We start from the raw sequence: 10,689 nt of genomic DNA on the forward strand, positions 1-10,689 counted from the left end.
CTATGTTTCACTCGTGTCGCGATACATCCTACTGTCTTGCGTTGCTCAATTTTTATACTCAAACAGTCCTGAGAAGTTCTCCCAAATATTAGTGTTGGCCAGTAGGGTATGGAGGGGCTACGGTAAATACTCTTACAATGTTCTGTAAAGTGGCTACGTGGTCTCTGACAACTATAATTCAAGTTCCGATCTCGCACTGAGCTCTTGAGGCGCAACCATGCTAGTACTATTTACCTACTCTATATGACTGGCCTTCGGCAGAAGGCCCCTCCCCTTCCAGTCTTTATCGAGCAATGATCCAGGTTCTGAAGGAAGAGGAGAGCAAATGAAAGGTGAGAAGGACTCACATACAGCATCCACTGTTTGATTATAATCCTTTTTGCTATACAAAGCAACGGAAAAGGAAATTGGTCTTTCTACCAGCTGAAAGACCCAAACGTCAGCTGTCACAACAAACCTCCATGTAATCAGGCGTACAGCCAAGAGCTCCCAGAAGTACTAATGGCCCCTTACATATCAAAGCCTCAGGGTCCGGGGTGGTTAGGGAAAGGTCAGATATTACGCCCCCAAGTTCCACATACCGAATCCTTCTAAGGCAACAACTTTCCCCGATCGTCGCCAGCTGAATACGACTGCACCAATTGTGGCGTCGTGTTTCACTAGATATGCACGTTGGCTTACCTACTTCATGTAGCTTACCCAAGTTACAATCAGCGCTAACATTCTGGGCTGAGGCAGTGTGACCCGCGCTGCATCAGGGATGTAACATCCTTATTAGAACCTGATGCTTGGCGATCTACACACTTGCATATTCAGTTCGTCAGCTCCAGCACTTCCCCGCACACGCCGAGGTACATTTCGAGGAAATTATGAGCCTTACCAGTTGGTAGATCATTCGCCAGTTAATCAAGGTACCCTAACGCAACCGGGATCACTTCCTTGTGCAGCGCTGACGGAGTTGCTTACACGCTTTCAAGACTATAGTTGCTTTTTCCAGGCTGCACGCGTCGCCTCCGTACTAAATCACTATGAAATGCAGTGCGTCTGAATTGAGGCTGACTCTGATGGAGTACCCCACAATAAGCAAGTACGCAACCTTCTGACCCTGATCGGCACGGGTTGGTACTTTCTCTGCCATTATGCTGATGGGGGCCGTGAACCCAATGAGGATATTGACTTACCACCAACATGTCAGAGATGCAGAATGGTTTCTTTTTCCTTGGCTTCGAGGCAGTGAGTGACTGTTACATGTAATCCTTGGCGACATTGTATTATTCATAGGACTTTCCTGGGGCAGGACCGTACCTATAAAGGAGGCATTGGGATCGAGCGAACAGGAGACAACACTGCTCAGAACCAGCACATTCTCCTCTTTATCCAGAACCTATATCGACATTACATCTGTATCCTATCTCATTCATAAACTCAACCGTTGCGAGGCAATATGAAGATCTCTACTACTTTTCTCTATACCTTCCTCGCCATCACCACCCTGGGCGTCGCGAGCCCCACGGGAAACGACGCTGTTGCCGCCGAAAATGTCTCGCCTGCTTACGTTGAAACCGAGTCTTTCTTCGAGAAGCGTAAGGGCTGTAGCGGCGACAGGAAAGATTCAGACGTGTGTGGCGGAAAGAGGCTCGCAGAACAAAACTCCTTTCATAACTGGTATATCCCCCCTGCCTTCTGAGGGACTTAGAATACTTTGCTAATGTAACCCGACAGTAAGGGGAAGAGCAAGGGTAAATGTTGCGCCAAGAATTCAGACGGGACAGGAGGAATCGACGTAAACAAGGGCGGTGGTGAAACTTGTGGCTATTACTTCAGTGGCAAATGCTCGGGCTGATTGGCCTTAGCATGAGGATATCTCGCATGGCATCGGAAGGAGGATGTCCAGAAATTCGTTATATAGAGGATCTTTGAAATTGCCGTCTAGTCGGTGGTAGATAGCCCATGTTTGATTCTACCAAACTCGAGTTTGTCATGTGTGTCTAGAAAAACAATTCATTTAAAACAGTGTCCATATGGCCAAGGCTCGCTTCCCCACGCCTTGTACACTATGAGTTGTATTCATTACCAGTCTGGGTCTTGAAAGCTGTCACTACCTTCTTGGAAAATTCATCATGATCCTGGAGGTATAATTCTTCCAACTTCGGCGCATGCTCCACGATCAAATTTGCGAGCAACTGGGCATCTATAGCAAATGAAGATGACCTTAATTTCATAGAAGCTGTCAGAAGATGAACTACTCTATACAGGCCATAGGGGAATAGGCTTACTGTGATTCTTGTTCTCTGGTCACTGTTGCACCAAGGTCAAGACGTCGTAGCTGTGGGAAGAGCGGTCGTTCGATGGTTGACCAGCCGTGCAAGTCATATGAACCAAATATCTCACAGGATTCCAGTTGGCGACAATGCGTTCCTAGTGAAGTTATCGCTACTGTTGACAAGTTGCACTGGACTTGGAATATCAAATCCTGAAGTTGACCCATTCTTTCAAAAAGCTGGATGAACTCTTGATCTGTCAATGTGGGGAAGGCTGGTGGCCCCTCTATTGAATAGATACACAGTCTGCGTAAATTCCTCAATCCTCTGAGTGTAAGTAAGTCTGTGGCCGGCCAAATTGCCTCCTGGCAAAATACGATCTCTAGTTCAGTGAGGTTTATAAGTGACCTGATCGGTGGCAAAGGGCTCAATTCGTTATCTTCAACGGTAAGAAGAAGACTGGTAGCAGATTTTACTGCTGCAGTGAGTGGTTCAACCGCTTTCGACTTCATTTGAACTGTGAGGCGTCGGATGGACCTGAACGGGGCCTCTGCTCCCTCAAAGGCCTTCTCAATCATCTCGTATGTGATAGTCCGTCCCAATTCCAGATCTTCAAGGCCATGACGACGGGCAAGGTAGGTAAGCATCTGGTCGTCGACGAAGTCGTCCATACAAGACGGAAGACATATTGATCTCAGAGATCTGAAACAGCCAAAGAACTTTATTAAGCCTTCGGTGCTTATTCCCTCGAATGCATAATCGATCAGAATGCTCTGCAATCGTGGGCAACGAGTTTCCATTAGGTCAAGCAAGTCTTCAGCCGGCTCAGCTCCATAAAACCTGAATTCCTCCAAGCTCGGCTGTATGTATTGACCAAGCCATAGCTTTTCTCCATCTCTCGGGCTATATAAGTCGATCGTCAGACACTTAAGCCTTGGGAACTCTAGAGTACGAAAACGTGAATGTTGTTCTCCGTCCTGTTGACCCCCAAAATCTAGCTCACGGACCTGACGCGCGTAGAATTGGCGGTGGTCATCTGAACACGAGGCCAAGGCTGCCACCGGCGGCTTCTGCCAAAGGACACTGATAGCTTCCGCAGCCCAGGACTTGTTCACCAAGACTGCCGATCGCAGGGTGGTGAAATCATCACTGACATATTCCATAACTCGGCGTAACAACTCCGGTAGAAGCGGTCCACTGAAAAATGCCGAGCTTATGTCAACGTCTAACATTTTCTCTAGATACACTCGTTAGCAGTTTGAAACACAAAAGAGTAAAAGATTGAATAAACAGAATAGGATAAACGTGTTCATTGGCCTACCATTGGATGCGCCTCCCTCCATAACTACTGATAGCTTGAACTGTGTTAAGCCGCCAGATGTAGTGTTCTTACTCTGAGCTTCCTTTGATGAGCAATCGCCGAGGGATTTTCTGGAGTGGGTGATTCAGTGGATAACGGGGAAATAAAGGAGATAAACATACAGAGACTTAGAGAAGAGAGAAAGTAAGAAATGTGATCTCGAGAGGCCAAGTGCGGGACAAATCATCAGCTGACATAAGTTGCTTTTTTTGTTATGATCGCCATTGGGGCGAATAAAGAAACAAGTAGCTATACGAGAGATGTTAGATACCGTTCCCGGCCAAATATATAATCCGAATCAATCAGTACATTATACACACTGAGATCTACATGGGAACTCACATGATATGAGAACTATCTTCCAGTTTCAACAGCTAGTTGGATCTTCAAACTGAAGCCTTTCCGTAACAGGCCTCGCTGTAATCATATTTTTACTCAATGTATGGCAAACTTAAGCCCTCGAACGGTGAATATCACCAAGCTTGCGGGATTTGTCAACTATTTCTAGTCATCGCTCTACTCCAATAGAGGTTTCATGACAATGCATAACAAAGAAAAGGAACAAAAGCCAAAGTGAGGATCGCTTACTCGATAATACGCTAAATACACCAGCCTCAGTTGGCAGTTTAGCGTCAGTCGTCCTCAAGCGACTGGCCATAGAAGGTGCCTTTCACTTCCTTAGCGAGCTCACACCTGGCTTAAACACTCCTTGAGTATACAGGAAACCCTGTTTCCACATCCTATGGTCGTAAGTACTTGATTGGTGTAGAGTAGAGGATTATTTCCACTACTCTTCTTACTGATTTGAAAGGGCTAGGAGAAATAGTGAATATTGTCTAGTGGTAGTCGAATGAGCTCCGCATACCAACCACTATTCCATGGTTCAGCACCCGAAGCGATTATCATTAGAAGCGCGAGCATCCCCAGGACCAAACTGTTCAACACTTCAGTCAGCAACACATGATTATGGTATTTGAACTTCAGTTGTTTCACAGAGTGTATATGTCCAGTGGACCCCAATCAATACTACCTTGTCGCTCTAAGCTTATATTAGCTTGAGTCTCAAGGTATCCACAGCCATGTAACGCGAGCACACGTATTGTCAGCCTTCTCGGTTTGTTCCGAATTTCTCGGGTGGTCTCCCGATCGACCTCCTCGGATATAGACTTGGGTTCGGGTCGGGTCGGGCTGAGTTGAATAAATCTCCAAGGGTTCAACGGTTCAACCTGAGCCGTACCGAACCGAACCGCGTCCGTAAGCCAGACGGCCTTCACTTCGGCAGCTCCAGTGTCCTGGTTTTCTATTCCTCTTCGGGCTCGGGAAATCCGTCATCTATGCCTTCCTTTAGGGGCATGAAATACTCCCCGTAAACCATATATAGTTTCAACTGCTCGGAGTCTCGGACCGACCATTAGACAAGGCATCTATTGCCAAGTTAGGGTTATTGTCTAGGAATCGGGTTCATTTTCGCATCTGGGCTTGAATTACTGTTGCGGGCTCCGTGGCCTTGAGACGTTTATGAAGTTTTGCTGCTTTTGGAAGATGGGAAAGACTATTGGCCGAGTGTGGGCGGATGAAGTTGGAGTGAGTTGAGCCAAGTGACTTCGCATGACCGAATCCATTATACGTGATAAAATCAGTTTCAAATCAAGGTACAATCTGTATGTTCCTAGTATTTTCTAGAATCTACTAAGAATGGGGAAGTCAAAAGAAGGCATATGAGCGGACTGGGTTCACGCGAGCATAACTGTCATATACCATCAGCGTACAAGAACATGTAGAGGAAGATCTGATACTTACTTTCCCAGTTCCAATCTTCCATGACCCTGAGCCAATGCAGCTCACCCTTAATGGTGTAGTTAATAAATCCTGCCCTTGTAACAGGATCGGTCCCTTTCTGAAATGCAGCCGAGTCTGGAAAGTCGGATGACCTTGGACCTGACCGCATTTCCGCAGAAGACGAGTTCCCCGGGCCCTCGTGACTCATAGTGCTGTCAATGTTGCTCTTAGGAACACGAAGTGAATCGTAAAGCGTCGAGGTATCCATTGCACGACGACTTATGATGGGAAAGGGCCGGTGGGCTTTGATCAAGTCACGTAGCCCGTGGCGTGTTTCAAATTCGTCCCTCCTTCGCCAGACCTCCATTGTTATATCTCTACATCGATCTGGTACTGCGGTCATCAAGCGCCGGGACATAACTTCCCAGCGCTGACGGACCCACTCTCGATCGTCCTCATCGAACGTCTCACAGCCCGCTACCATCAACGGGAATATTTGCGCATGTATCGTCCGAGATGATGGCGGTGTAGTGGCGAGAAAGACGAGAGTTTTCTGTGCTAACTTCGACATCGAACATGAGGCAGGAAGCTCCGGAACTGCTTGCCGAAGAAGCAGAAGCGCAGCGCCTCGGTAAGCCTCTGCGGTCTGTATCAAGTCCGAAATATTTGAGCTCGGGTTGTCGGAGTCCACAGGCGAGACCCAGTCTTCTATAGCCATCTTTATTTCAATGGCTTTGGAGATGATCGCAGGAGAATTACGATTCTCTGGCCGGCCACGGACGCGACGGACAAGCTCCACCAGGCGGCCAATTGACGGAAAGAGTGCAGTACCGCAACCCATGAGCGGGTCAATATCCTTTTCACCTATATGAGGTATTATACAAGTGTATGTGGCCGTAGGTTCGGCGACCGTGGTGTCTGTAGTTTCGGTGCATGTCAAGCGAGCAATGACGTTCCTGTATAACCAGGTGTTGACAAGGAATTTCAGACATTCCAGTTCACTGTTTACTGTCCCGGAAGTAAAGCTATCCTGTAGAGCTTGTTGAATGAGTGCTTTGGCGTCATTGAGATGAGTGGTCCCCGTTGCTGGTGTGTGACAGTCCCAGGACTCAGCGAAGGCAAGGGCGAGCCTGGTGGCAAGTGCAGCCTCCAAAGGCATACTGCCGTTGTCCATGCCAAGGACAAGAGCTTGAATGCTGAGATTGAAGTGTTTCATGCCGAGTAGCTTAAATTGCTGTTGACTCTTGCTTATGTGTGCACAAGTCATTGCAGCTAGAGCATGGTAGAGCGCAGGGAAATCGCGCGCCATAGGCCAGATAAACGTTTGCCATGGGTCCATGGTATCGCCGTCCCTGATAGACAGTATGTTGGACGTATGCTCCACGAATAAGCGTCTGACCATTCCCTGCCTATTATCGGGGAACTGTAACTGCTGGATAAGAGTATTCATTTCATTTGGATCCAAATTATCAGACCTAAATATATCAGCATAGAAGCCCCCGCCCGACTGGAAGTCATGTTGCCACTGGGACTCCTCAATATCAACCCTTTGGAATCTCTCGTCTCTCTGGATAATCTCTTCATGGCTTTGAATGGCCCTGCATAGGTCATCGTCGCTTGCTGAAGCGTCTCCAGTTGTTTCCAAGCTCAAGTCATGAAGCCCTGTCAATTCGTGGTTAGCCAGATTCACTGCAACTGCGGTTGAAAAACAGTCAGAGTTGGGAGGCTCCGTAGATGTCCCGGTAGAGGAATTGTACATCCTATGTACGATCAATTGCTCTTGTTCTGAGAGTCCAAAAGGAAAGTCACTGGCTATGTGTCCCGTCCCGATTGCTGTGCTTTCTGCTCCGACAGTCTCATGTAGGGCAGTTGTAGACGGGTTCAGTATGTTAGTCAGGGTAGACCAGGAATCGTCTAAGATAGCTTGTGTGATCGGCAAGTTAGCAGACGCATCGCCTTTTTCCCGAAGGGAACGGTACGATGATTTTGTCGATCGTCGCTCGCTCATCTTCCGAGGACCTGTTGGAGCGTTAGCTAGGCCTTTGGAGGTAGGTAACTGACGCATTATATACAGTACCATCGCCTGCTATGCGCTCATTGTTAACCTTTTCCACAGCTCTCCATCTTAGGAAGTTCGGATAGCCCCCACATGTAGTTCCTTGACGAGAGCATTGTTGACAGGACGGCCTTGTCTCGTCGCATTTTACCCGCCTTGCTTTACATGTTATACACCCTAAACTTACCCCATTAGCCTTAGTTTGAGCGTAAACCCACGGAGCGGGGTGAAATACCATTGCGACTCTTCGTCTGCTTTTGTCTTGGCGTTGTTTTCATTCTCATATGCCTGTGTGCTGAGAGTGATGGGTCCGCCTGTCTCGGTTGCACCGTGGAATCAACATGGCGGAAAAGTTGCTGATGACCTGAGCAAGGCGGAGGGAGGGGTCGATCATGTGCCTTGATAAGACCTAACTTGGGACATTTCTAGTGGGCCTGGTCTAGCCTCATCTACCTTACGCAGCTTCCTACATGAACAAGCACTAATCCTCAAATAGGAGGGACGGGTGCTCTGACTGGAATTCTTCGTGACCTACAGCGACCACGTTGAAAAGGTCTTGACTTCCTGTACAGTAGAAAACATCATCTTATCGCAATTGGTTCACCCAGACTGGCAGGAAATCTACTCATGACAGCGTTATCTCCCTCTTATACACTGATAACCATGGTAGACATCCTTGTCTCCGCATAAATCGATGCGGGTCTTTTCCCCACACACCTTCCTTCTCTCGGCATCCGACTCGGAATTCCCTTACGTGCACATGACTCAACTATCGCGTTCGATAAGCCAGGGAGAAAATATTTTTTGGAAGCAAACATGTAGATTCAAAAAAGCCTGGCTGATACGCTAAATCTAGATGATTCAATATTCTAGCAATCTTCAACGGTGATGTTTAAGCATGGAGAGCGCTAATTCTCATAGTCAAAGATCTCAGTTAACATGGACTCAATATACTCCTGTTGCTCGCTAAGCCAAGCTCTGGCACCCTCAACATCGAAGCATCCCCCATGATGTCGGTCCTTCTGAATTAGCTCAAGTTGCCGGTCGACACGAGCCTTCAAGTTGCGCATTCTGTACTCGGCATAATCATGAAACAGCGCATCTTGGCGGCTGATAGAACGAACAGTTGTGAGAACAGTATCATCTCTCGCAAATGGTGACTTGGGTCTGAATGGCGTGATAATGGAAATGCGCTCTCCGCCGCCGAAAGATTTCAGCGCCATGTGTTCGATATAGCGGCCCTGCATCACCACAGCCGTTCCCTAAACTGTCAGCGAACCCTCTATGAAGACGTCAGAATAGTTGTAGCTTACCATCGTAGGCCCGCGCGTTTTTATGGTGCTTCCATCACCTGTGCGAATAACTGTCTCCCCACCGATCATGTCTCTACAGTCCGATAGCATAGTCACGCAGACAAAGGGAAAACTATCCCGGTGCCACGCGAAAGCCTCACTGTCTCCGTCTTCACCCATCTTCTCGAGCTCGGCTTGTGAGGGTTTCTTCTCGTTGAACGAGATGTTGCAATGGCCAACCTCGTAGTCAAATGCAGGAACCAAGTCAATTCCAGCAATAGCTGACACGGCTCCAAGAAGCTCTGGACTGTAGAATGCCCTGTGGATAAACGGAGCGAGTCTGCATATCTTGTCAATAAAGTGCCACACCTAGAACCATGGATCGGCGATGACCTACTTTGCGTTATAACCTCTAACCATGTTTGATGCGAAGCTGGAAGAAACCTGGCAGTTCTCGAGCATCGCCTCGCTGAATATCTCTGCTCTCATCTGCTTGATGGCATCTTCAGTCCAGAGGCTGAATGGCTCAGAAACTGCAGTATCGGAGATACCAACACCCTCCAATCCAATATCTGCCATCCTCAAAATCTTCTTCGGAGGGATGATGTTAAGGTGGCGTGCCGGATCAAATTCCTGTTTCTCAACATTTCGGGCGGACAGCACGAGCGATTCTGGCAGCTTCTTAGTAGCAGGGGTGTACCTCTTGTTGGTCGGTCCCACGACTACATATTTATTGGCGGCTGGCGTGGGAGCCCTGGTGGCGACTGCAACTGCTGAGGGCATTGTCTCGTAGGTTCTTGGAAGACTGCGGTTGAATAAAGCTTGGAAGCTTATAATTTTATAAACGAAGAAACTTTCTTGCTCTCTGAAGTCGTGGATATTCAAGTCTATCAGCAGATATTTATAATTAGAAACCAGGGGAGGCCCAAAGGTCAGGCAGCGGCACTCTGGACTAACAAGCATCAACACACCCTTGATGGCATCCTAAGATGCCCATATTCGGCAACCATGGTGCTTCTGGACATCAATGAAAATTGCTCAAAGTAGAAAATTGCAGACTCGTATGGAGACGGTACCTCGCCGTTTCTCACGAGATCAAATCTTGCCTTGCCCAGTCCAGAGTATAAATTACCCAAATAGGCATTAATGGAACCATATGCGCTAACCCGATGTGGTATATATATTACCCAATGTAGAATAGCTCTCCACGATACGTCCACTGCATACCAACTTGGAAGCAGGAAGTACTATTCTATCTAAGTACTTACATTAGGCCAAATTGCTTGCTAAAGTTCCTTATCTATCATGGGCATCTCTTCTTTCTGCGATTGGCTAACCAGATTGGGCACTTGTTCGTATCATATAGCCTCGGTCTGTAAGTTATGATAAAGTAGTCGTATCGCAAGGATCCTAGTTGCGTTAGATTCTACTATACATCTCTTGATGTGTTGACCTGTTTTCTCTTTCAATACCACATTAACCGAGACTATTGATGTCTCCGTGGACCTTCTCCTGGCATACAAGTTCCCACAACCTGGGATTTGGTTCCTTAGGTGACCTTTACGTATGAGGACCTCTCCTTGAATAACTATATCTACTGTGATTATTGGGTCATGTGATACACCTGGTCTTCTTCAGAGAGCCAAAGACAGAGATTGCAATGTGGTCTGTAAGCTTTTTCGACCAGGTATGAATGAGTTGTCATGGACGTGTGGAACTGGATCCGCAGGGGTGAAAGCGTGAAATGTGCCATCCTTAGCAACTACTCTCCTTCTTCAGCTGGATAGCTTTGGTCCGGGTACATGTCAAAGGCAAAGGTATAAGGCTACCTAAGATGATTAGGAACAGTATGAGAACATATAGAAATCTACTGTTAAAACTGTTATCCAAAGACAAAATGGTTCACATTAACAACCCAACCAAGTGTCGTGTGCAAGTTGT

The 10,689-nt window shown here is 47.3% G+C and overlaps 3 protein-coding genes across 3 annotated transcripts; 1 reads left to right on the forward strand and 2 right to left on the reverse strand.

Annotated features, from left to right (window-relative positions):
* Window positions 1-1,276: 1,276 nt before the first annotated feature.
* Window positions 1,277-7,871, reverse strand: F9C07_2095781 (fungal-specific transcription factor domain-containing protein). Its single transcript, XM_071508886.1, has 6 exons — window positions 7,692-7,871; window positions 7,478-7,633; window positions 5,422-7,419; window positions 2,277-3,498; window positions 1,723-2,211; window positions 1,277-1,665 (listed from the first exon to the last, which is right to left on the reverse strand). Exons 1-5 carry the CDS (start codon window positions 7,738-7,740, stop codon window positions 2,055-2,057), a joined length of 3,582 nt encoding a protein of 1,193 aa, XP_071367795.1. The 5' UTR covers window positions 7,741-7,871; the 3' UTR covers window positions 1,277-1,665; window positions 1,723-2,054.
* Window positions 1,445-1,843, forward strand: F9C07_8484 (uncharacterized protein; the record flags this gene model as incomplete). Its single annotated transcript, XM_041286868.1, has 2 exons — window positions 1,445-1,665; window positions 1,723-1,843. 2 exons carry the CDS (start codon window positions 1,445-1,447, stop codon window positions 1,841-1,843), a joined length of 342 nt encoding a protein of 113 aa, XP_041149214.1.
* F9C07_2286200 (uncharacterized protein) lies at window positions 7,872-9,958 on the reverse strand. The gene is made up of 3 exons (XM_041293976.2): window positions 9,146-9,958; window positions 8,770-9,088; window positions 7,872-8,718 (listed from the first exon to the last, which is right to left on the reverse strand). The coding sequence occupies exons 1-3, from the start codon at window positions 9,709-9,711 to the stop codon at window positions 8,365-8,367; spliced, it is 1,239 nt and encodes a 412-aa protein (XP_041149211.2). The 5' UTR covers window positions 9,712-9,958; the 3' UTR covers window positions 7,872-8,364.
* Between the last annotated feature and the right edge of the window lie 731 nt (window positions 9,959-10,689).

The sequence above is a fragment of the Aspergillus flavus genome, chromosome 6 (genome assembly GCF_009017415.1).
Source record: "Aspergillus flavus chromosome 6, complete sequence".
Lineage (NCBI taxonomy): Eukaryota > Fungi > Ascomycota > Eurotiomycetes > Eurotiales > Aspergillaceae > Aspergillus > Aspergillus flavus.

What these genes read in the sequence shown, in the direction of transcription:
- F9C07_2095781 (XM_071508886.1), bottom strand. Translation starts at nt 7,740, where the DNA reads ATGAGAATGAAAACAACGCCAAGACAAAAGCAGACGAAGAGTCGCAAT. An exon ending in GCAGACGAAGAGTCGCAATG is followed by an intron (nt 7,634 to 7,691) that starts GTATTTCACCCC and finishes GGGTAAGTTTAG; the next exon opens with GGTGTATAACATGTAAAGCA. An exon ending in ACCAGAGAACAAGAATCACA is followed by an intron (nt 2,212 to 2,276) that starts GTAAGCCTATTC and finishes TATGAAATTAAG; the next exon opens with GTCATCTTCATTTGCTATAG.
- F9C07_2286200 (XM_041293976.2), bottom strand. Translation starts at nt 9,711, where the DNA reads ATGCTTGTTAGTCCAGAGTGCCGCTGCCTGACCTTTGGGCCTCCCCTG. An exon ending in GTTAGAGGTTATAACGCAAA is followed by an intron (nt 9,089 to 9,145) that starts GTAGGTCATCGC and finishes CAAGATATGCAG; the next exon opens with ACTCGCTCCGTTTATCCACA. An exon ending in AAACGCGCGGGCCTACGATG is followed by an intron (nt 8,719 to 8,769) that starts GTAAGCTACAAC and finishes CTGACAGTTTAG; the next exon opens with GGAACGGCTGTGGTGATGCA.